This window comes from Mercenaria mercenaria, chromosome 17, assembly GCF_021730395.1.
Source record: "Mercenaria mercenaria strain notata chromosome 17, MADL_Memer_1, whole genome shotgun sequence".
In the NCBI taxonomy this organism is placed as follows: domain Eukaryota; kingdom Metazoa; phylum Mollusca; class Bivalvia; order Venerida; family Veneridae; genus Mercenaria; species Mercenaria mercenaria.
This window is the reverse complement of record NC_069377.1, coordinates 21264303-21290688: the sequence shown is the minus strand read 5'-3', so window position 1 is coordinate 21290688 and position 26386 is coordinate 21264303. Positions and strand designations below refer to the sequence as shown.

The 26386-nt window shown below is 35.1% G+C and overlaps 1 protein-coding gene across 1 annotated transcript in view; it reads left to right on the top strand.

Moving 5' to 3' along the window:
• LOC123536645 (membrane-associated protein Hem-like) overlaps positions 1 to 26386 on the top strand; it is a 48311-nt gene that overhangs the window by 2389 nt on the left and 19536 nt on the right. The window contains exons 2-17 of the mRNA XM_053529230.1: positions 5775 to 5996; positions 7232 to 7272; positions 9180 to 9271; positions 10422 to 10503; positions 11114 to 11172; positions 13123 to 13268; positions 13937 to 14069; positions 14812 to 14931; positions 15493 to 15629; positions 16316 to 16447; positions 17869 to 17901; positions 21494 to 21609; positions 22369 to 22474; positions 23064 to 23203; positions 23715 to 23812; positions 24375 to 24468. Coding sequence (XP_053385205.1) covers positions 5775 to 5996; positions 7232 to 7272; positions 9180 to 9271; positions 10422 to 10503; positions 11114 to 11172; positions 13123 to 13268; positions 13937 to 14069; positions 14812 to 14931; positions 15493 to 15629; positions 16316 to 16447; positions 17869 to 17901; positions 21494 to 21609; positions 22369 to 22474; positions 23064 to 23203; positions 23715 to 23812; positions 24375 to 24468 — 1751 coding nt within the window. The remainder of the gene's footprint in view (positions 1 to 5774; positions 5997 to 7231; positions 7273 to 9179; positions 9272 to 10421; positions 10504 to 11113; positions 11173 to 13122; positions 13269 to 13936; positions 14070 to 14811; positions 14932 to 15492; positions 15630 to 16315; positions 16448 to 17868; positions 17902 to 21493; positions 21610 to 22368; positions 22475 to 23063; positions 23204 to 23714; positions 23813 to 24374; positions 24469 to 26386) is intronic.

Sequence of the window (26386 nt, the reverse complement as noted above, 5' to 3'; positions counted from 1 at the left end):
TCAGGCTTCATTAATCTGGAAATTTCCTAGTTTTCATGGGTCACTGTACTTTTTTGGCCATAAAATCAATATTTGTAAAGATACAGTAATGAAACAAACATGTTTCAAACGGTCATAAAATGCTCCATATGGCTATATAAACCGTTTTCCAGCTGTATACCCCACTGAGACCAAAGGCTTTGTTTATTCAGAGCAGCATGACATTTTCTAACAAGTTGCCGATAATCCCACTAAAGAGGCGTTGCACTCGTCAGGTACCTTCTTCAAATCAAAATGCGAGTTACAAGATTCTAATGAATATTAAAATAATTTATGTAACAAGAAAGCTGATTGGATGACCTTTACGACGGTAGGCGTGAAATTAACGTCCGATATTCAAGAGCCAAGATATAGTCCCCTAAAGTCAACTTGAAAACTTTGACAAAATACGCATTTTTTCATATTTTCATGAAAAGTTATGAAAAATATAATGTTTGCTGTTTAATTTGGTATAAAAATTATATTTCTGAGTTCACTATAAGTATACCGCATTTTGTTTTGAAAACGGCGACCTTTCATCTACAGAGGTCAAGACGCGTGCAATCCAATATGGCGGATCACGGCAGTAATCGCCGAGTACACTAATTACGAAAGCCGATAAATACTGGCAAATAACAAGCGTACACCATAAATATTTCGATCTGAATCAATCGGTAAGTGAATAATTTATTTTAAAATGTTAAATTTGTTACTTAATTTAAGGCAGATTTAACGTTTTTGATGCAAATATTGAGAAGGAACATCATGTTTATAACCGATCTCCGGATTCGTCCCAGTTTTCCGATGTTTCGCTGAAGATATTTTTCAAACAGCGTAATATTTTGGCAAAATTTTGTTACAAATAAAACAAATTGGTTATAAAGAAGTAATCTGCACCAAAGATTACGTTTATTTTTTAACCACTTTGAAAATTTTAATGATTATTCGTTCGGGTCTTTCGTACCTATAATTTTCGTACCATGACATTCGCAGATTAAAGCATGTCATCATTTTTTTTTAAATCGAGATTATTTAACGTTATTTAGTTTTTTAAGTTTTATAAATCTAAAATTATTTTGACTTTATAGGTAAATTATAGCTGCAAGTTTAAAATGACCAACTTGCCTCTGTTTATTTCCTAAAATAATAATTAGTCTGTTCTAATTCCAGCTGGCAGAGATGCCTCCCCTTGGACCTTTTTGCCAGTCCTCTGGCATCACTACAGAATTATTAGAGACAGGAAAGTTTCCTTTGTTGGCAAGTTTAACCAGTGGACTTGTGTTAGAACTTAACCATTATGCAGATTCGAAAAGTTTTACGCTACAGCAGTTTGTTGATTTGTTGTCCAGACTCAGTCCAATGTTTTCAGCAGCAAAATCGGTAACATCAGTGTATAATAGAGTTAATACCCTAAAAGAACAGAAAAGAAAATTGCATTCTAAGAAAAAGGTGAAAGGCGTGAAAAATGTAACTGAACTCCTGAATAAAGAATTTCATGTAACAGCCAGTGTAATAAGTACAGAACAAACTGAATTGTCATCATATTTCAATTCGGAGGCAGAGGTATGCAATGATGTCCATCCCGCATCAGAAAAACACAAAACAGAAAGTCTGCAGAAAACAGACATCAGCGTGCAAACAGATGGAAATCCTGATGATGATGCAAAAACTACAAAAAAATGGAACATGAAAAAGTACCTTTGTAACAAACAAACTAGACAGTTGAGGAAAATACAAAAACAAATCAGAGAACATGAACAAAAAATGCAGAAAATAAGCAGTCGTACAGGACACTATTCAGTAAAAAATGTGAATAAGCGTGATGAAAATTCGAGAAAGAATAGTCTTCTTTTGCGTAAAAGTTCCAGCAAGGTCAGGGCACAACAGTTTAAAATCAAAAAGTTGTCGAAAAAAAATGTGTTGACTGAACGACGATTGAAAGAGATTCAAGAAGAAAATGATGCATTAACTGTACAGAATGAAAATTTAAAAGATATAAACAGATCTCTTAAAGAGCTGTCTCAAAGTGAAAAGGACAAAAAAGTGCTAGCTCAGAAGTCCAACAGCTATCTGAGAAAGGAGATTTCTGATCTGCGGACAAATTTAAAGCAGTGTGTCGACAGTGATTTTCTTTTAGAAAGTAGCTCACATGAAATATGTAACAACTCCATTAAACAAATGAAGTTACTCTTGGATGAGAAAGAGCAACAAATAAATGAATTACAAGAAGAAGCAATAGAAAAAAAGAAAATTGACACTAGAAATGCAAATGGATGTTTCACGGACAATGTTCGCCTCTGTGTAATGGAGCTCGCTGCTCTTGAAGTTGCGACAGAGAAAGTGTCGAAAGTGATTCAGTGTGTTTCGTCCCATTTACATAATTATAGCTTGAAAAATGACGAGCTGCCAAATTCTACAACAGTGCAGACAATAGTTGATGAGGGGCACTTCATAGCCAAGACATATATCGCTGAAAAACTTGACGAGTCCAGAACATGGGGTCTCAGTCGCGATGGTACGACCAGGAAAAAGAAAAAGATCCTCGACACAACGGTTACATTAGACGATGGGAAAGTAATCAGCCTCGGTTTCACCCAGGTATCACGTGAAACTGCTTCAGCCATAACAGATGTTACAAAGTCCCACCTGAAAGAACTTTCCGAAGCACACGAAGCAGTCAGCTCCTCACAATCAAATCTGGAAGATATAAACATCAGTGAAGAATTTATAGTTAACTCTTTGGAAAAACTTGCTTTTACTATGAGTGACAGAGCAGCCAATGAAAAACTTGCCGATAAATTATTAACTGAATGGAGGGAAAATATGTTGTTAAGATGCAGAAGTGAAACTGAAGTTAGCTCCGTCAAACATTTTCACTGTATGGCTCACGTCTTATTAGGCTTTCATCGTTATGTGGTAGATGAAATCAAGTCAGTTGAAAAGGAAATTTTGGAAAGTGATGGGCCTATCGGCAGGGACAGTCTGCCAGTTTTCAAATTTTGGTCTAAAAAGGAGTCGGTGGGTGAACGTGTAGTACGAACTACAGCTGACACTTTCGGACCTGTTGGCGAACATACAGGCTTACGTGATCGTTGGGAAGCTCACTGTGCAAAACACGGTATTAAATCTGTCATTGGGAATTACAAAGACAACAGATTCAATGGACTTTTCGAAACAGCTGCTCAGATTTATGTGCATCTCAATGACTTTCTACATGTCATAAACACAGTTAAAAATCCTAACCTCAAAATAAAATCTGTTCAAGCAGATCTTAAGTCTGAAACAGTGTTGACACTGCTACTATGTCTCGCTATACTCTACGTGAAAGTTACTGGGCCATACTGGTGGCTTGTCACTTCAGGATCAGTGAGCTACCTTGAGCTTCACACACATATCCAAAGTCTAGAACTCTACCTGAAAAAGTGTGAAACCGAACCAGCTCTCTTGCTACAAGATACCGATTGGCTAGGTGACCTAGAAACACATATACCAAACATAAGGATGTTCACTAAGGTTATCAACATAGAAAAACCCTCAGGTCTGCTTCTGAAGTTGCTTGCTGTGTCTTCCACCGGGCTATTGAAAACTGTTCAAAAACAGTTATGCGACTTTCTTGAGGGAGGTGAATTCAGAGTTAACGATTATGTCATAGTTGCATACCAAGATGCTTGGTATCCCGGAATAGTGACACATGTTACCAGTGTTTCAACTGCCACAGTCAGCTTCATGGCTCCATGCAAAAAGGAGGGCACATTCAGCTGGCCAGTCAGGAAAGATATTCAGGAAGTGAAGAAAGACTTTATAATCAGTATGGGTGATGTGCCTGAATGTAAGAACTCTGGTAGACAGTGGTACTTCACAAACTATGCTGATATAAATGCAACATTTGAAGCTTTTGCTAAACAATTCTTTAATTAACTTTGTTTTTTTGGGAGTGATTTTAAAAAAACACTTTAGTGTACATATATCATGTGACAGTGTTAGAGTGGCAATGAATTATTTTATACTTGAATATGTTTTACATATGGTTATGAAATGATTGTCATTTTACAGATTTTTAATTGCAGTTTTTGCTTAATTTCTTAAAATATTTCATAATAATTTATTAAATAAATATAGTTAATTTTAACTGCTTTGCTTATTTACACTTACAGAATAATAAAAGGTTTATATGCCAGGTCATATACAGATGGAATTGGTCAAAAATATCAGCCTATATGAGCCAAGCTGAAAAAAAAATTTCAGTATAAAAAAAAATGTGTACCTGATCACTGTTTTTGTGGAATAGCAAGATAACCCCTTCAGATATGGTTATGAAAACATCAAAAATAGCTTCTAGAGAAAAAATGCCATAAGTATACCAAGTTTCATAAAGATATCTTTAAAGATAAAAAAGTTGTGCAAGATTGAAGTATTCTGTTTAATCGCTCGGGTCCGCTACATCGCGATATTTTACTTTACTTTATATAGAGAAAAAATTCCAGAAAAAGTCGCTTTTCATGAAACTTCAATACTGCATAACTTTTTTATTTTTTAAGATATTTTGAAAATTTAAACAGTTCTGTGCTTGTTTATTCAAGCAGAATAAGATTAAAGTGTTATAACTGTGAAAATTCATGTTTGAAAAAACAGCTGTGGTTGCTATTCTATTAGAAATCTCATAACTGGACTTATAGGGGCTTGCCTCCAAATTTATGTAAAATTTTCAAAATGTTAAGCAGTTCATTCGTTTTGGTTTAGCACCATTTAACAGAATTTCATTTATATAACAGAAGGCACGTATCCTAACCAGTGTTCCTGGATTCTGTAGTACTACCATTATTTACCAGTTTTCTGCAAGTAATTGCTAATATCTTCACATGATTCAGAAGTAGGCGACGGATGATTTCAGACGCAATGTCTTCTGTCGAATCATCACAGAACATACGCCTCACCCAGGGATCAAATACAAGATCGGGAGATCTGTAGATCCTCTGCACTCTCCCTATTGAGCTGAAGCACTCTAGTTCCATTAGTTAACTACTGGAAATATTTTTTTTTTTAAAGTGATTCATTGAGTTCTTGGGAGTAACATTTTATAAAAACAGATGTGTAGTTTGTAAAGTATAGACATCATCTCAAAATTTCAGAAACAGCTGTGTTATAGAAATGTAACATCAAAAAGAAGGAATTTACCTGTATTTTATATTGTTCTCTTAAAATATCAACTGAAATGATATTTACTTCTGGTTGTTATTCCTTAAAGTTTACAATTGGTTTCGTCACATGACGCAGTGCAAAAATGCTGCAAATTTAAACAAAATAATGATCAGGTAAAGCACAAATTGACTCGTAATTAAATAAATCATTTCAAATACATGACTCAATAATTTCTTGGCTCTATCGTGTTTTAAAAATAAAGCATTACGTATAGATACTGTGGGTAGGGTAGCATTGATTGAAATATAGTGGGATGTGATTTTATCCGGCACTTAAGTTTTCAAAATAATAGCCTGGCTCCCTTGACAGCATGGCTATTTTATTTTTAGAATACTGTAATATTTTATATTAAAGCATAATTCAAGTCTGTATTTAAAGTAGCACATTTTATCTGATGGCTAAGCCATACCTGTTTGGAGCCAGGGGCAGTAAAAAATGTCAGTATATAGACAACCTGCTGTAGTTACTTCCACTGTTAATGAAGAAACTTATTTATGAAAAAAGGACAGAACAGACAGATAAACAGGGATTGATGACATATTTGATTTTATGAACAGGCCTGGCTTACATAGAGAGAGGCGTAAGTTCCTACGTACAGCCCTTAGAGAGTTGACCTTAATATACACTGACCAGCCAGGCCTGCTAGGACCCAAGGCTCTGTATGTGCTTCAAGCACTGTCAATGGCACAGAATGAGGTACACTGGCTGCTGCGTCACTATCAGAACCCGCCTGGTCGACGACACAATGTGAAAATGAACCAAGAGGATTTTCTTGACAGGTACAGTAAAAACTGAGAGTGATGCCTTTGAGTGATAATGGCCCTGGCAAAGTGATTATAGCCCAATGGCTGTCTTCAAGGGCAATTATCACTCAAAGGCACTGCTCTCCCATGTATTTACCTGTTTATTACATGTTTACCTTTATTATAATATAGTAAGAAAACTTTACTGTGTCATTTTGATGGGTACTGGCATCTACTGGCATAATAGATCTAATTTACAGCTTTTCAGTTTCTATATTATATGTATAAGAGGTTAAATACTGTATAAAATCAAATGCATTGATAGTTGTACTATGTTGCTATTAGCATAATTTAGGGATAAAAATACGTTATTTCACGAAGAATACACGATGTTATGCTCAAGATGATAAAATAAAATGGAAATATTCACTGTTTTACCTCATGAAACGCCATGACGTCATTTCTGTTTACGGACGTTAATTTCCCGCGCAAACGCCAGGGCCATTATCGATAATGGCCCCAGGGCTTATTATGATAATGTGATTGCATGACGCAGTGCGATAATGGGAGAATTTTCAGCACAAATTTGTTACTATTTATAGGTACTCATGTAATAAAGAAATGTTAAAGTAGCACAAATTTCAGCATTTGGTTAAAATATCAGTTTTCTGTGCAATAACATTATTAAAAGTGATAAAATTTTCAACTACTATAGTTATGGTTAGATTTTGATTAATAGGTAATTATGAAATTTGTAATTTTCTCTTGAGTGGAATTGGAATTTTGAATGGTTATGTTCAGAAAGTTTTGTTAATAACAATTATCATGATAAACTTAGGAATTTTTAGCTCAACTGTTTGGAGTATTATGTAGAGCTATTGCATTGACCCATGTGGCAGCATCCAGCTTTGGTTAAACTTTTATATGTAAGCTTGTATCTCAGTAACTGCTTAAATGGGAATGGATTGAAACTTCACACACTTGTTTACTGTGAAAGTTGTGCCCCTTTTTTCAACTTATGGTTTTCATTTATTGAACCTACTTCAGTGTCAAGGCTTTTAAAGAGTCTTAAGTGTTGCTGTCCTCTAACAGCCGTTGTTATTTGAAGTATTTAGTAACATTGTATTGTATTTTGTTGATTTTTTTAAAGTCAGATTCAAAATGAACTTTCTAGAAAAGGTCATAAAAAATTAGCAATTTGTCCTTAAGGCTCAGTTATGACATGTGTTCTTTTATTGTGAAATTTACTGAATAAGTATGCTTACTTTCAGACAAATTCCAGAGCTGCTGTTTCACATCGAAGAGCTAAAAAGTAAGCAATAGTTTTATCATCAAGACTGAAATTTGTGTCTCACAAATCCAGCAAAATGTAAATCATATGTACATGCAGAAGCTAGTGATTAATGAAGTAAATTCACACAGTATTATTGATAAAAAAAATGTAACTTTTATATATGTGATATAAGAGAAAAGGAAAAAATGGGTCATGCTATATGCATTACTGTAAGTGGACAAAAAGATTAGCAGATAAATGTTGTTCATGGACCTCTATGGCTGAATGGTAAAGGTTGCTGACTGAATCTGTTTCTCCTCCATCCTGCGATGTTGAGGAAGCCATCCAGTTGGCTTGTGTAAGGTCAGTGGTTCTGACCACGTATCAGCCCATGTCTGAAATATGCCACGAGGGACACCCTTGAGTCTTCATCCAACATTTATAGCTGGAAAATTGCCAATGAACTGTATTTGTATGACAAAACCAAACAAATAACAACAGAAACAGATTTATACCAGTAATTAAAGCTTTATAAGATACGTTAATGCAGGGCAGTGTCTGGATATTATTAATGTTCAGTTTTGTCAGTAATGTCAAAAATATTAATAGAAGTTTAATTGAAAAAATATATTAGAGAAAAAAATAAGCTCGCTAAGGATTCACCTGATATAGAATGACAGTTAAAGGCCTCTTCTCTTATTAATCCCTCTCCAAGAGTGGTGGGGGGTTATAGGAATGGTCTTCGTCCATCCTTCTGTCTGTCCATAACACTTTCGTTCCACTCCATATCTCCTAAACCCCTTGAAAGATTTTCATGAAACTTTGGTCAAATGATCACCTCCTCAAGACGATGTGCAGAACTCATGAGCCAGCCTTGTCGGCTCAAGGTCAAGGTCACAACTCAAGGTTTTAGCCTTCCATTTTTTTTGTCCGCTCTATATCTCCTAAACCCCTTGAAGGAATTTTATAAACTTGGGTCAAATGATCACCTCATCAAGACGATGTGCAGAACTCATGAGCCAGCCTTGTCGGCTCAAGATCGAGGTCACAACTCAAGGTTTTAGCCTTCCATTTTGTGTCTGCTCTATATCTCCTAAACCCCTTAAAGGAATTTTATAAAACTTTAGTCAAATGATCACCTCATCAAGATGTGCAGAACCTATGAGTCAGCCATGCCGGCTCAAGGTCAAGGTCACAACTTAGGGTCAAAGGTTTGAGCCTTCCATTTTGTGTCCGCTCTGTATCTCCTAAACCCCTTGAAGGATTTTCATCAAACTTGGATCGAATTATCACCTCATCAAGGCGATGTGCAGAACTCATGAGTCAGCCATGATGGCTCAAGGTCAAGGTCACAACTCAGGGTCAAAGGTTTAAGCCTTCCATTTTGTGTCCGCACTATATCTCGTAATCCCCTTGAAGGATTCATATGAAACCTGGGTGAAATGATCACCTATCCAAGACGATGTGCAGAACTCATGAGTCAGCCATGCCGGCTCAAGGTTAAGGTCACAACTTAAGGTCAAAGGTTTTAGCCTTCCATTTCATGTCTGCTCTATATCTCCTAAACCCTCTGAAGGAAGTTTATAAAACTTGGGTCAGATGATCACCTCAACAAGATGATGTGCAGAACTTATGAGTCAGCCATGCTGGCTCAAGGTCAAAGTCACCACTTAGGGTCAAAGGTTTGAGCCTTCCATTTTGTGTCTGCTCTGTATCTCCTAAACCTCTTGAAGGATTTTCATCAAACTTGGGTCAAATGATCACCTCATCAAGACGATATGCAGAATTCATAAGTCAGCCTTGTCAGTTCAAGGTCAAGGTCACAGCTCAAGGTCAGATGTTTACCCTTTCACTATCCATAACAGTGGCGGGGGATTTAGCTGTCATTCAGACTGCCTTGTTAATATGGAAAGCAGAGTTATTAAGTTTGCACATTGACCTTTCAGTTCTTGTAAAGAAGTATCATCAGGTGATGCAGAGATATTATGTACAATATCTGTCAGGATATGATGCTGTTCTACTTAATCAACTCATACAGGTAGGTACACTAATGGCTAATGCCCTGGATTTCATGGGATATAAAATTAACAAATAGTTCATGGCATTGACTGGACATTCAAACCAAAAATTATGTATGGACTGAAGTGGAGATCTGTATCGCATTTTACATCTTACTTACCTGGTCATCTGCGTATGAACCTTAATGCCATATTAAATTACTGATTAAAGTATACTGAATGAAGATTAAGTTTTATCATATTTATAAATATAAAATGAGCCGTGCCATGGGAAAACCAACATAGTGGGTTTGCGACCAGCATGGATCCAGACCAGCCTGCGCATCCGCGCAGTCTGGTCAGGATCCATGCTGTTCGCTTTTAAAGCCTACTGCAATTAGAGAAACCGTTAGTAAACAGCATGGATCCTGACCAGACTGCGCGGATGCGCAGGCTGGTCTAGATCCATGCTGGTCGCAAACCCACTGTGTTGGTTTTCCCATGGCACGGCTCAAATATGCTGTCTAAAAATGATATCAGAGCCATGTTCTGGAAACAAAGGCACACCTGTGTAAAGCACACTCCGAACCATATGCAACAATACAAGTGGTACTGGTTTACAGCCTTTATGAGGTCAGATTGAATAGAGAGAAATATACAGATGTGGTTGAAAATACTTAGATACTTGGTGGCTGGGTGAGGGAGGGGGACCATTATTGACAAAGCCAGTGAATGTGTTTTTGTTGGTTACACAGACTTAGCTCACCAGTTAGATGTTAAAATAAAATATTTTTCACTGTTATAGAATTACACTTGTAGTGAAAGAAATTGATTTGTTTCTGAAATTAGCCTAAGTGAAGAAATAAAAGTATGTAAGTACCAACAAAAACACAGAATATGTGCTTTGCCTTATTAAAATGTCGAAGAAATCTTAAAGTAACAAAGAATTAAATAATAATTATCATTGTGACATGGTAATATTGCGTGTAACATTGTCCGTGTGACCTTACACAGGTAAAACTTGTATAATTTTGGTAAAAACATTGAAAAGACACAAAGTAAAAATGAAATTTGTTTTTGAAAATACCACATCTGATGTTCACTCAGTGACTTCAGACTTTTGCTGAAACAGAATATTCTCTTTTTGATAAGTTGATATTGCTACTAAAACTTTGTAATATATTTTTACAGAATCTTAACATGTGTCCTGAAGATGAGTCAGTGATCTTGTCTTCCATCTCCACATCGATATCTGCTCTTACAGTCAAACAAGGTAATCTATACTGTTCGATATTCCTGTTAAATCATTGAATTTCGTGGTCACAAAATTTCATGGTTGTGATATTCCCGTTAAATCATTGAATTTTGTGGTCACAAATTTTCATGGTTGTGATATTCCTGTTAAATCATTGAACAAAATTTCATGGTTGTGATATTCCTGTTAAGTCATTGAATTTCGTGGTCACAAAATTTCATGGTTGTGATATTCCTGTTAAATCATTGAATCTCGTGGTCACAAAATTTCATGGTTGTGATATTCCTGTTAAATCATTGAATTTCATGGTCACAAAATTCATGGTTGTGATATTCCTATTAAAGCATTTAACAAAATTACATGGTTGTGATATTCCTGTTAAATCATTGAATTCCATGGTCACAAAATTTCGTGGTTGTAGTTAAAACATTTATTTTGTTGGGATAGGAATTTGTGAATTTTGACATTTGAAAATAAAATGAATGGAAATTTTACTGCTTTTGAGTTAAGTTTTCAGTTTGTGCACCTCTTCTCTTCTGTTTCATTTGATCCATAAAGATACAGTGTCATTATCTGATGTTGGAAGATTACAGGCTGTATGAATAATTCTGCTGTTTATATATTTCAGTTGAAGAGAATGAAATGTTTGACTTCAGAGGTCTGAGATTAGACTGGTTTAGACTTCAGGTAAAGTCTTTTTTAAATTTCCATCATTGAAACTGCATGAGATTTGTTATTTAACAGTTTTCTTTCTGTATATAGAAAGGCCAGCCTAGTATAAATGTTTGCATTCATATGACATAGTCCACACTTAAGGTTTAAATGCCTAAATGCTTATTGGTGCATAAAATTAGAGATCCTAGCTAAAGTTTTAAATGACTTTAAGATAACTAAGTTTGAAGACCAGTCTAAGATTGGCCAGTTTTAAAATTCTGTTCAGAAACAGCCAATCAGATGACTGAATTTTGGACTGGTCTCCAAACTTGTTTGTAATGTTTGACACAAATTTTCTTACTTGAGACAGAATCTGAGAACAGGTTCAACTTCCTGTTAATGAGGCAACACTTGTTAGTAATCCTAGTGAAGAAAGTACAAAATTGTAAAATTTCATTTAGTAAATAAATTTGAACTTTAGTGCAGTATCTATATTCATCTATATTTGGAGTCTGGAATTTAAATTAAGACTTGAGTCTCAAAATCTCAAAATATGCAATTTTCGAGCTGCTTCTACAATATATATTTCCTGATGATGTAAGAGCTCTATTTATACAATGTTTCATCAAAATATATGTGATGGTAGCTAAAAGGCAATTTAGTCTAGGCCTATATACAGGCCCGGGGCCCATATGAACACTTCCAGTTTTATTTTTAGCTCACCTGTCACAAAGTGACAAGGTGAGCTTTTGTGATCGCGCGGTGTCGGTCCGTGCGTGCGTGCGTGCATGCGTCCGTAAACTTTTGCTTGTGACCACTCTAGAGGTCACATTTTTCATGGGATCTTTATGAAAGTTGGTCAGAATGTTCATCTTGATGATATCTAGGTCAAGTTCGAAACTGGGTCACATGTCATCAAAAACTAGGTCAGTAGGTCTAAAAATAGAAAAACCTTGTGACCTCTCTAGAGGCCATATCTTTCACAAGATCTTCATGAAAATTGGTCAGAACGTTCACCTTGATGATATCTAGGTCAAGTTCGAAACTGGGTCACGTGCCTTCAAAAACTAGGTCAGTAGGTCAAATAATAGAAAAACCTTGTGACCTCTCTAGAGGCCATATTTTTCATGGGATCTGTATGAAAGTTACTCTGAATGTTCATCTTGATGATATCTAGATCAAGTTCGAAACTGGGTCATGTGCGGTCAAAAACTAGGTCAGTAGGTCTAAAAATAGAAAAACCTTATGACCTCTTTAGAGGCCATATATTTCACAAGATCTTCATGAAAATTGGTCAAAACGTTCACCTTGATGATATCTAAGTCAAGTTCGAAACTGGGTCACGTGCAGTCAAAAACTAGGTCAGTAGGTCAAATAATAGAAAAACCTTGTGACCTCTCTAGAGGCCATATTTTTCATGAGATCTTCATGAAAATTAGTGAGAATGTTCACCTTGATGATATCTAGGTAGAGTTCAAAACAGGGTCACGTACCTTCGAAAACTAGGTGAATAGGTCAAATAATAGAAAAACCTTGTGACCTCTCTAGAGACCATATTCTTCAATGGATCTTCATGAAAATTGGTCAGAATTTTTATCTTGATAATATCTAGGTCAAGTTCAAAACTGGGTCACATGAGCTCAGAAACTAGGTCACTATGTCAAATAATAGAAAAAACGACGTCATACTCAAAACTGGGTCATGTGGGAAGAGGTGAGCAATTCAGGACCATCATGGTCCTCTTGTTTTAGAATGCTGAGTTTTCAGCTCCTTACGTGTTAATTCAGTCAATACAGTGTTTTTCCGTCACTTTGCATGAAGGTAGTTTGTATCATTACAAAATGGTGTGCAAAGTTTCAGCCATGTAGATGCATTTTCAAAGTAGGTATCGCAACTTGAAGCGCTACATCTGAATTTCAGACTTTATAAATCTTGGCCCTGATCTCATGTTTTAATGGCTTACCTTGATGGTTTTATTTTCAGGCCTACGCCAGTGTTAGTAAGGCTGGGTTGATATTGAAGGACCACCATGACTTGGCCAAACATCTCAACACAATAGTATTTCACACCAAGATGGTAGACTATCTCGATGAAGTCCTCAATGAAGCGTCAGATCTTTCAATATACTGGTCAGTATTCACATACAGTCAAACCTTTGTATAGAGACAATGCTTCAGACAGATTAAAAAAGGTCTTTATTCACATGTTGAAATACAGTTAAATATGTATTTAGCGGCCACCCAAGGGAGCAACATTATCAGGCTGTTTAAAACAAATTAAAATCGGAACAAAAAATTCATTTAGGGAAGTAAGCTGACTAGCTGCCTTAGACAAGTTGTTGATTTATAGAGGTGACCACTAAGGCAGGATCAGCTGTATACAAAATATATTTATATTGAAAATGGAACTAAAGTGCTCCTCAATGTCAGTTTCTTTTTGTTCACAGGTATAGCTTATGTTTGACTGTACGTTCACTTTATGACACATACTTGTTCTATTTGTGCTGCTTTACCAGTAATTTATTTCATGTTTTGTGAAAAAATATTTTTATGTTAGAATGACATAAAATTAGTGATCAAGAAGATAACTACTGCTTTAGAAGCAAGTGGAGGTAAATATACTTGCGATAACTGTGATGTTGTCTGTATTATTTGGACAACAGGATGAAACGACCATCTTTGATCTTAAGGCTGTAACAGTAAACTCAAGTTTTGTAATGACAGTTACAATTAATTTCCATTAACTTTCCAGTACCATCCCTTCAATATTTGAATCGACAATATGTTTTTATTTTCAGTTTTTACACTACAATATTTGAGCACCAGTTTAAGCAGTGTATGGAGTTTCCAGCCCAGCATAGATACTGTATCGTGTTCCCCATGATCTGTGGACACTTCATGAATGCTACTCATCATCTATGTCCAGAGGAGGTAATTACTACTTTGTCTTTTGTATATAATATCAGAAAATATGACTTTTTGTGTCTGTAGATATATGCATTTTATCAACTACAATTATCTTTGCAGAAACATTTCAATTATATTCAGTAATGTTAATCAGGGGCCTCCGTGGGTCAGTAGTTAAGGTCGTTCACTCTGAATCATTGTGGGTTTGAAACTTCCCATAGGATGTAGAATTTCTTTCATGTAAGAAGCGACCCAGCTGGCTTGGGGAAGGCAAGTAGTTCTAGTGATGTGCCTTCTTTTGACAAAAATAATGGGCAAGATGGCGTATCCCTTGGCCATCAAAAGCTGGAAAATTGCCATTTGACTTGTAATTGTCTTGATATGATGTTAAATCTAGCAAAGAAAAAAATCAGTGTAAGGCTTTTATCGGTTGTATACATTGAGAGACCACTTGTTCGAGTATTGTTGGCTCGGGCATCCTGGCTTACTGGATCAGCTCATGTGGACCAGGCCATTTTCCTTAAATTATGTATATGAAATTATGTCAGCACTTATCTGTCATTTTCATCTAAACAGTAACTGTCACAGACTGCAAAATTAAAATCCATAAACCCACCCGAGTCTTTTTCAGGTATTTAACAGTTCATTTTATGATCAGAGAAAAAAATTGCCTGTAACTCGGGGAGAGGCCTTTATCAGTAGCTCAAGCAGGTTTTTTTTGTTATTTTAATCCTTGTACTACAGTAATCTCATATAATGTTTTCAGAGACATTCTATTGGCACTACAAGTGTTCAGTATGCCCACTGGTTCCTCAAGGACATGGCAGATGAAGTAAACCAGGTGATTACAGCAATCTGTGAGGAACAATGTCTCCTTAATTACAAGGTAACTGTTTTATTCTGTGTTGAGGTATGAAAACAATAGCTGGAATAGTATACAGCTTAACATGCCTTAATGGCACCCTGTGGTAAACAGCCTCTTGCATTAAGCAGCCATCTGGCTAAGTTCCAAAATTGACTTATTGTTATATTTTCAACTTGTCTAAAGTGGCCACCTGCTATAAATAGCCAGATTGTGTCTCTCCCTTGGCTGGTTGCTAAATAAAGTTTGAATGTATATTGAAATGGTGTTTCAGGCTTTTTTATTGAGCAGATAGAGTTAGGCCTGTGCGTTTTAAAACTACCAATTTAAAGGTGTTCATGAGAGCACCAGTGATATTGAAGATTGTTCTGCGGATGAATTTGATGTGCATGGAATTTTTATGGTTATTGGCTGATCAGTAGACTAATTTTGGTAGTCAATGAAGAAAGTTTATACTTTTTCACTGAAAACAATACAGACTGAAACTGCAGAGGTTTCTTAACAATTTTTGAAGACTATTTCTTGAAATTACATATATGTGGTCATCTGGGTATTTTATTACTGATTTGTTATGATGTTCTGCAGTTATTACCAAAGCACAGTGTACAGATAAGTCAGAAGAAGAAGCCTGGTAAAGAGAAGAAGAAGGACAAAGACAAAGAGAAAGAACCAGAAAAACCAGGCCAGGAAAGTGCCAGGAAAAATAGGGAAAACTTCACAAGGTATGGTAACAGTAGTTTAAAGAAGCATAGTGCAGTATTATACTATTAAGACATACAGGTGTGCATAATTGTATTTACAGTCCAAACGCATTTTCTTGTAGCTATATACAGCTGATGCTTTCCACTTCCCATGAAACTTTTGACCCCATATTCTGAGCACAGTGGAGGTCACAGCACATAGGCTATGTTTATTTACATGTGTCATGTCTTCAAGTGAAAAACATGCATTTTACCAGAAGTTGCCTATGGAAAGGGCTCTTTGTAATGTGGAATTAGATAATTTGCTGTTGCAACAGCTGTTGACAGTGGATGCTTTTGGCATATCAGAGATCCTTTTAAAAACACACTTATATTTTGTTAGAAATTTTACAAATTTTTTGCATGGAAATGTTGCTTTTGTGCTAACTAAGATATACTGAAAGTGTGTTACAATCCATTTACAGATAAAGTCAAAATAAATTTCTAAAAAAATTAAGTAAAAATTGCTGAAATTTGAAATGGAAAAATGGTTCTTTGACAATAAATTAAAAATTATATTATGAAAATCTATCAGTTTCTTTTACCACCCTTGAAATTCTTAAGAATGATGTAATAATGTTATGTCAATGGTATTTTCTTATATTTAAGAAATCAGGTGTTAGTTATGGAAAATGTAGGTCAGACATTAATTCTTCTGTCTATTCCAGGATGGACAAGCTTCATATGGCTCTCACAGAACTGTGTTATGCCATCAATCACAGTGCAGTAATCCAGGTCTGGGAGCACGGGTTCGTACCACGGGAATTTTTCCATCAGCAACTCGAGACACGATTCAACAAGTAAGTGCATGCCGCTACAAACCTAGCTTCATGCTTCCCCATGCTTATAAGCCCAAATTTATAATTAGCTGCTACATATATTTTACTGTTAGAAATTGTGGTGGATTTTTAGTTATATAAATCATAAAATAGTACATAAATGTTTTTTTGTGTTACTACATCGCATAATGCCGAGGATTGATTGGTGCCTGAGCTGAGTAGCATGAGGGTAACCTTGTAACCCAAGGGATTCTACAGATGTAGCAATATGAAATGAATATGTACTAATATTGTTCTAGCATTAAACCTGTAAAAGGCTTAAAATTTGGTTTATTGTCTTGTCAACATCATTAATTTATCCATAAAATGCGTAGGAATGTCAACATTGTTTGCTCACGTTTATGTTATTTCATTTTCTGTTATGGGGCAGTAATACGTTTACCAAGGAACATGCATAAATTATGTAAAAAGTTGTGTTAACAGCATGTGGGCACAAGAATATCGTTGTTAACATACATTTGCTCTCCTGCTAAAAGACTCCATGAAAAAGATAGAAACAGCAGTTTTATGCTAGATATATAAAACCAGTGAATACTGGTAAAAATGACATGTGATGTTAGGAAAATTATAGCTATAACCTGCAATGTAATGGTAAGAAGGTGTAATATTTTGTTGCTAAATCTTAAAGAGGAATGCCTGATTACTTACCACATTTGTTACTGGTGAAAGTAGGAGTTTAGAAACTAGACAGCCACACATATATAGATATGTCATAAATATTGTAGACAACAGGTATTATTTCTTTGAATATAAGTTACTGTGAAATCTTTCAATTTTATGTTGGTGTAGAATTTCCCAGATTTGGCAAAAACAACATAAATTTGTTGAATACAATTTTTTAAAAATAAAATTAATGTGAAAAATGTGCTTATTAGTTGGAAATTATTGATGATTTCTAAGGATGTATTTGTTTTATAGTAAGTGAGCCAAGAATGTTGTTATTAAAAGTTAAGTGGCCTCCTCAACTAAACAAAGCAGCTAGCTTTGAATCACTGACCACTCACCACTGTTCAAACAGCATTTAAGTTGTAGAATATTTCTTTGGATAAGTAAGCTACTCAGGAAGCCTCTGAAGGTGGGTGGTTCTACCGGAGAACTTGCATGTGCTTGAAAGAGTGTCCCGGAAAACATGTAAGACCTAGCTCCACTATTATAGCAAGAATTTCAAAGTTAATGTTTCACTTAAATTTTGTCAGTTTGGCTTTAAACCAAACGGAAAATAATAATGTATCAAGTTTCAGGCAAATACTTTTAAAATTAAAAACAATCTTTTTGTTGTCCGAATATTGTGAAGAATTCAGCTTCTCTTAACCAGTGTAATAACACATGCATTAACCTAGCTGATTACAAAGCTTATTTATATATATGTATTCTGTTTTAAGAATGTACACATTCAAAGATGTGTTTAAGGATAAGTATGTATCAGTGCCTGGTTATATAGAGCTCTAGAGTTACCTTAATTTGCATGATATTTCTTCAGTTTACCTATAGATGTATTTTCATGTTTTTGCCAGTCAAATGATATAAGAAAATGGCAATGTGTAACAGCTTATACAAAAGGAAAAGAGATTTTTAACAAACGGAAAAGAGCTTTTGTCAAAACTAATGTCTATTTGTGAAACACTTAATAAACTTTAAGGTGTTTTCTTTTCTCTGGGCCAAACAAATGGTTATGTTATTATGTAATCTGAAAATCTTTTTCAAACCTTCCTTTAAACATGTCTTTATAAGTTGCAATGTATGCATTTAACAATTATTGCGAAGGAATGACCTACCGTTCCTTTGCTATGATGACTTTTTTTGGATTTCAAGCTTGTGTCCAACATTAAGAAACAAAGTTTGGAGATCAGTCTTAAAATGCTGCAATTTCATTGGTCAGTTTGCACTTAAATAGCCAATCAGATACTGGAGTTTTCAGACTGGTCTCCAAGTTCAGGTTTATAACCACTGGTCCTAGCTCTAGGGTTACAAAACTTAGTAACAGTGGTGACCAGTCTCAAGAATGCAACAGTGTCATTGGTCTGTTTTAAGATTGAGCTCAGAGACTGCCAATCAAATGTTGGACTTTCAAAAGTAATTTAGTTTTGATTATTGAGATCTCATTTAAATTTCACTTGCACTGGATTTAATGGTGACCTAAGTATGTGTTAGGAGTCAGGCTGTCTATCCCTACCCCTATAATGATCACCTTGTCTTTGATATTGCAGATGATCATAAGAGGCTATGCAGTTTTTTTAAAATAAATCTCACAATTTGTCACAAGGCATGAAAAATATTCTAGATTATCACTCATTACTAAATTACACTTCCCTCCAAAAGTCTGATCACACTAATTGGATGCTGCTGATTGAAATAATTTTCTCTTATACAAAACATTTTATTATAAAGATAATTCTTTCAATTAATATTAAACAAATGACTGGTCTGTCACATTGGATGAGAACAGAATAGGACCTGTCAGAAAAATATATGTTCCGTAATTGCCTGCAGATAACCCGCACCATCATATAACTGGCTTTACTTGTATAATGTTTACTTTCTCAGAAAAGAAAAATTCATGTCAATGTGTATTGAAATTATGTATGTTTGACTTCATTATGTCGGAGACTGTTTTTGCCCTGTCTGTCTGTCCGTCTGCATGTCACACTTCATTTCCGATCAATAACTGGAGAACCACTTGAGCTAGAACCTTTAAACTTAATAGAATGATAGGGCTTATGGAGTACATGACCCCTATTGTTTTTGGGGTCACTCCATCAAAGGTCAAGGTCACAAGGGCCTGAACATGGAAAACCATTTGCGATCAATAACTTGAGAACCACTTGACCCAGAATCTTGAAACTTCAAAGAATGATTGAACATGCAGAGCAGATGACCCCTATTGATTTTGAGGTCACTCCATCAAAGATCAAGGTCATAGGGGCCTGAACATGGAAAACAATTTCCCATCAGTATCTTGAGAACCACTTAACCCAGAATGTTGAAACTTCATAGAATGATTGGACATGCAGAGCAGATGACTCCTATTGATTTTGGGGTCACTGTATCAAAGGTCAAGGCCGCAGGGGCCTGAACATGGAAAACCATTTCCCATCAATAACTTGACAATCACTTGACCCAGAGTGTTGAAACTTCATAGGATGACTGCACTTGCAGAGTAGATGACCCCTATTGACTTTGGGGTCACTCGATCAAAGGTCAAGGTAACGGGCAAAATATGGAAAACTGTATCCTATCAATAACTTGACAGCCATTTGACCCAGAACCTTGAAACTATAGGGTGATAGGCCATTCAGAGTAGATGACCCCTATTGTTTTTGGGGTCACTCCATCAAAAGTCAAATTTACAGGGGCCTGAACATGGAAAACCGTTTCCGATCGACAGATTGAGAACCACTTGACCAAGGATGTTGAAACTTATTTTGAAATTATGTATGTTTGACTTTATTATGTCGGAGACTGTTTTTGCCCTGTCTGTCCGGCTGTCCGTCTGTGTGTCTCACTTCATTTCTGATCAATAACTGGAGAACCACTTGAGCAAGAACCTTTAAACTTATTAAGATGATAGGGCTTATGGAGTAAATGACCCCTATTGATTTTGGGTTTCACTCAATTAAAGGTCAAGGTCACAGGGGCCTGAACATGGAAAACCATTTCTAATCAATAACTTGAGAACCACTTGACCCAGAACATTGAAATTTCATGGGAATATTGGACATGCCGAGAAGATGATCCCTATTGCATTTCAGTCACTAATTCAACCATCAGTGTCTTGTTGATTTTAGCTCCTGTCCCCTACTTCTTGCCTATTGCTACTATGCTTTGAGGGAGATATACACTTTTATACAAAAGCATCTTCTAGTTGTGTTAATGGTATTCCTTTCTTGTTTCAGATTATTAGAACTAAAAAAGACAATGTGTGTTCAGACTTTTGGAAGGCAATGTACCTTCTATCATTATATAACCGAATTAATGTACACTGCTGATAAATATGGCACAACAGTATATTATATATGCATTACTTTGGGCATGAAAAATTTTAACTAAACATGTAAATATTGTTCTTTTCCCTTTAAAATTAGCAGCATGATTTTCCAAATAGAAATTATGTTTATTAATTTTGGAGAAGTATTACAGTGTAGTTTTTTGAAATTCAAACGATAGTAGTCTATTTAATTTAAACGTTGATGATTGTCGTTGTGCGAGATTTTGTTAAACCCTGGAATTATTCCGCTAATTTATTTGTTACATCAACATTGTCATTGTCCAGTGCTTCCAAACGTGTTTGAAGTAAAAGTGCAGAGCTAATCCCTTTTAATTAAGTGTTGTTATTATAAGGAATGAAAGATGGAGAATAAAGAACGTTTATTTAGATAAAACCGTATCTAATTTTGTTTGCAGTAAATGCTTTCGAATTGTTGATTATTGTTTATTTCAAGGCAAATTATGTCAAGATCTGTGCACATCAAATGAATAAAGACAGAACTGTTACTGAAGATTGGGTAATATTTGCAAGGGTGCAACACATAAATTAAAAAAAAAGTCATGAATAATAAATGCATTATCTCGAATAGTTTCAATAACTTGGAAGTGCAATCTCTTTAAAATATGAATAGATTTGTTGTCTGTCACATCGAAATAAAAGTGACATGAAATTTACCTAATCTTCAGTATGTCAGGTACAAGCAAACATTCATTGATTTGTATCTAAATTAATAATAAAGAAAACAATTTTCTTTTACCTCCTTAGTTTTCGATGTCCAATTTGATTATTAACTGAATGTTTTTAAAGAGGCTTGAAGTTTTTCTTACAGACCATAGTGTGATAATTGATATGAATTATATTGTGATGAAGACTTTAGTTTTCTAATTCCTATGAAACTGACTTCAGCATAATAAGTGTACGAGAGCCCAGGTAGGAAATCTAATTATATCTGAAAACTTTGAAACAGATTTTGATATTCTAGATACCATGAAATAGACTATAGTATGAAGATTGTATTTCAGAGCCTTGGTAGGAATGATGATGTATAATCCAGAGACCAATGAGATTGCGAAACCTTCAGAGCTTCTGTGTAGTGTGAAGGCAATTATGAGTGTTCTACAGTCTATTGAAAATTATGGTGAGTAAAGTGTTGCATTAAATATAGTGATTATAACAGTAACATTGCTTTCCATGACTTGCTGTATCGCAAACTACTGTAATATCAGGTAGCAATAACATTGCTTTCCATGACTTGCTGTACTGCAAACTACTGTAATATCAGACATTTTTTTTGTGACAATAATTTCACAAAAAAAATAGAAACAGTCAAATAATGCAGGTTTGGTCTTTGCATAAGCCATGAAGTTTTCATGTGAAGGTAAGTACATGTACTGTAAAATGCAAGTAAATTCAAGGAATGATTTTGGTGAAATAATCAATTTACACAAGCTTAATGAAAATTATATCTCATTTTACACTTGCTAATAATTAAATGAATAAATGTAGGCTAAACGATTTGACAAATAAAATAAGTGAATAAATTAGGCTAAACGATGTGACAAATAAATGATTAAATGTAGGCTAAATGATGTGACAAATAAATAAATGAATAAATGTAGGCTAAACGATTTGATGCCACAGTTATGATTACATATAAAAGGAATAACGAGAAATCATTTAATTTGTGGGCCTGAAATTTTTGCTCAATGCAGCTATTGGGGATATAAATTCATGGATTTTCACTTTAATAAAGAATATGAATTTTCTTGTTTGTCGAGATTTAATTTCGTTGTTTTACACAGCCATGAATTCCTTGAAAATTAGTCCCCCATGAATGATGATGATTTCACCATGTTTTTTATGTTCAATTTTGAAACAGTTATCTTCAAATTTACAGTTCATATTGACATTGCCCGAGTGTTCAACAATGTGCTTCCACAACAGACCCAGCCGTTGGACAGTTTTAGTGGGGAGAAAACCATCACTGCCAATTATACCAACTGGTAAGTTAACCATTTTAAACAAACATTCTATAACAGTGGACAAAGACTTCACAGTGCCAGAAGAAAATAAGTAACCATTTTTCTCCCAATATTTCAGTACAGAAATCACTGGGTCGTGTGACAAAACTCAGTAGCTTATTCACAAGCAAGTAGGATAGTTCTGTAGGATATTCAAAGACTGATTCTACATAATTCAAAAGGATATTCACATGATTATTGGAAAAATAAAGAATCATTAAAACCACTGTGTCATTTTTGCATAATCTACATGGGTGTGCTCACTTCCCACTCAGCAGTCTTTTCATATATTGGACAACAACTGGAACTTGAATATGTTGCCATTTTATTGTCTGACTTATAAGGTATTTTAAGGCTAACTGATACTCACACAAAATCTGTCTTTCCAATTTATGGTGCTTGCAAATGTTGAGGCATAGTAGAATGTAGAAATACCTGTATGCAGATGTTTGATACAAGTAAATTAGTAAAAAGATTGTTCAAAACAGGTCATCCACTTGAAAGCTTGCTATTTAGATAAATCTTTTGAGTCTGTGACAAATTTGATAAATAAAATACTTGTATGATACAGGTACCTTGAGGTGTTTTTGCGTCGTGTGACCTGTAATATTGGTCAGATTGTGTACTCGCCGAGTCAGAAGGCGTTCGTCAGTTTACAGCAAGATGGACAACAGGTTCCTTTTGCTGCGGAGGAATATGCAGATCTTACAGGTAGGTTCAGTGTACAAATGTTACATATAGGTTCAGTAAATAAAATTATACGTAGGTTCAATAAGCAACTTTTTGGGGTTACAGGTAGGTTCAAACAGTGTACAACTTTAGGTTCAGCGAACAACTTCATATGTAGGTTCAGTCTAAGACTCCAATGTTACAGCCACGTTCACTTTACAACTTCATTGTAACAAATAAGCTCAGCAAACATTTAATTCCACAAATTGTCTTCATGTGCAGGTTTGTATGTGAATTCTTGGCTACTTGCTCTAAAGAGGTACTCCCAGATTAGCAAGTGTCTGCCTTATCACAAGTTAAATTTAATGCAATATCTAGAAAAAAAAAAATACACAGTGTCATTCCATGATATTTGTGGCAGTAATTAATATGAATTCATACGGGTTAAACAATTTTTGCTGTTGTCATTATTTACCATGTGTAAAAGTATTGGTTTTATCTGTCATGACAGTCAGTTGTATTTACTATATGACCACAGATACATTATTTGTAGAATTGAAAGCCCTTGCAGAATTGATAGGACCCTATGGTATGAAGTATATGGGAGAGAAACTGATGTTTCATGTGGCTAACCAAGTGGATGAGTTAAAGGTAAGCTCATATTGTAGATACCAGGCTCCAGGGTTATAAAACTGGAGACCAGTCGCAAAATGCTAACATCTGATTGGATGCTTCTGACCAATGGTAAAGCTCCATTTGGAGAAACAGGAGTAGCAGTGATGTGTCTTAAGGGTCAAGGACTGGCATTTGACTACTTGTTTCTATGCTGTTGCAAATGTGATTCATGAGAGCAAGGTTCTGTCAAGCATTTATCTTATCTAACAAGTTTAACAAATTCAGTGTGGAAAGACACAAAATTTAATGTAAATATTCTTTCTGTCATATGTTAGCTTATCAAAATTCCATTTTTCTTTATCTCTTTATCTGACCAAGTTAATTAGACCAACATCTGTAATATTTGAAACAATGTCAACTTCAAAATGTACATTAGTGTAGTACCAGATATATTACTCGGTGCTGTTTCACTCACACAATGTCAGACATGTGATAAATAGAATATACTAAGCGTACTTGCTTCCCTTTGTTGTAAAGTAATTCTAGAGGATATTTGTTTAATATTTTGTTATAATGAAACCCACATTTTGCTTTTCAGAAACTTGTAGTTGCAAATAAGGAGATATTAGCCCAGTTAAGGACCAGTTTTGATAAACCAGAGATCATGAGGGAGCTCTTCAGGAAGTTAGTCAGTGAGTAAACATTTAGTACGCTGTACAGATTTCAGTTACTTCCCCTTGAAGATTTTCAGAAAGAAGAAAATCATTCTATAAATAACCAAGTCCTTTTATTCAGAAAAGTGACTTCATTAAAATTTTGCTTTGGCATTGAATTTTAAAGAAATACTTTCTGTGTGGGATATTTAAAAGTATCCTACAATTAAGTAATTGGAAAATTATTTTCTGAAGGCAAATGTCATGTTCTCTGTCATCAGTAACAAATGAACAAGAGATACTTTTTTTAAAAGTGACAAGTCACAGGTAAAGAAGGACCTGGTCATTGAAAAAGAATCACTTATCCTGTCTTTTAAATACTCAAGGTCTTTTTGTGGTTTATCAACTTCTGTACCACAGTCACAGTTTAGATAGGCAGGGATTAAGTATGTGGCTGTTAGCCCATATGGTTAAATATCTAAGCATCTAGACAGTGAACTGTGGTATATAAGATGGTAAATCACAAAGAAAGTTCTGATTATTTTCATTCTAACATGGTCATGAAATTTCATAAAAGATACACAACATGTATGCTGATCTACATTCAAAACATTGTAATAAACCTGAAAACTTTACGTCATAATGGCGTATCAAACTACATCAAACTCGTTGTTTATTGCAGAATATACAACACTTTAATCCCTTCTCCATTCAGTCGACAAAAGCAATCAAGTCATGTTAGAATAAACTTTTATGTCTTTTGAATAAAACAGAGAGCATTTGCAGATGTTTGTTTGCTAGCTGTCAGTAATCACATTTCCCATAGACTGACTGTAAATAGATGTTTATCTCTTACTGGAGACAGATAGAGGCCACACCCTCATGATAGTTTGCTCAAAGTCTGGAAACTAATTCTCACTCTGATATATTTTACTAAAACCTTGCATTGCAATGATACTATGGAGTCTACTCTTCAGGGCCTCCGTGGCTAGGTGGTTAAGGTTGCCAACTTTAGTCACTAGGCCCTTATCTACAAGGCTTTTGATTTATTCAGACACTTCCTGAAGTGTAGGGGAAGTTGAAAGGGGTGGAGGAGAGGGAGACTTATGGGTGTGACTGGTTTTAGATATAATCTTAAAATACTAACATGGTAGCGAAAAACCTGCAAATTTTTTTTTTTCTAAGTTATGTTTATGACCGCTAAGAACATTCTATTTATTATATATATTTAAATATCTAAACTGTAATTACTTTTATTATTTATCTATAGGCTTAGTATTAGAACTGTACTTTTCTAAGAAAGAATTTAGTTTCAAGAAAGGAGTTGGAAAGAAAGTCTGTAAAAAGATCCTTCGGAAGCAAGGAACACAATTAAAATAATAGTAGGCTTGGTTTGATTGTGTCTGTTCATGAGAGATATTGAAATGTGCAACACCTCTCAAGTCCCCGAGCAACACTGAACACTTATTTAATTTGGAGAAATTTTCAGTGGGAGGATAGTGTATGATATAGAAGAAACTCTGATTCCAGAAGCTTCCTGTGTTCTCTAGCATGCCAGGTGTAAGCACCCATACACAGGAATCCTGTCCCGATGTTTGTAATTGTTAGATTTAGGAGCACGAGCTCTGGTTTTGTAGTCAGACAGTGTTACCACGGAACCACTGAGTCCACTCTTTGTTAATTTAATGTTTATACAAACATACCACAGTGTAGGTATATGCATTGTCCTAACAATATTGAGACAGTGCATAAAGGAGATGGTCAAGGTGCGCAGATATATCAAGGATGGCTACACATTATAACAGCCTGATTTTATGAAGATACATTCAGTTAAGTTTATACTCTCTACAGTATAATCATTGATACTCTAGTAGTGCTTGTCTGGAACTGTTGTATATTCTCGTCACTAGAATCACTGGACTAACCACGTAACTACAGTAGACATATGTTTCTCTGT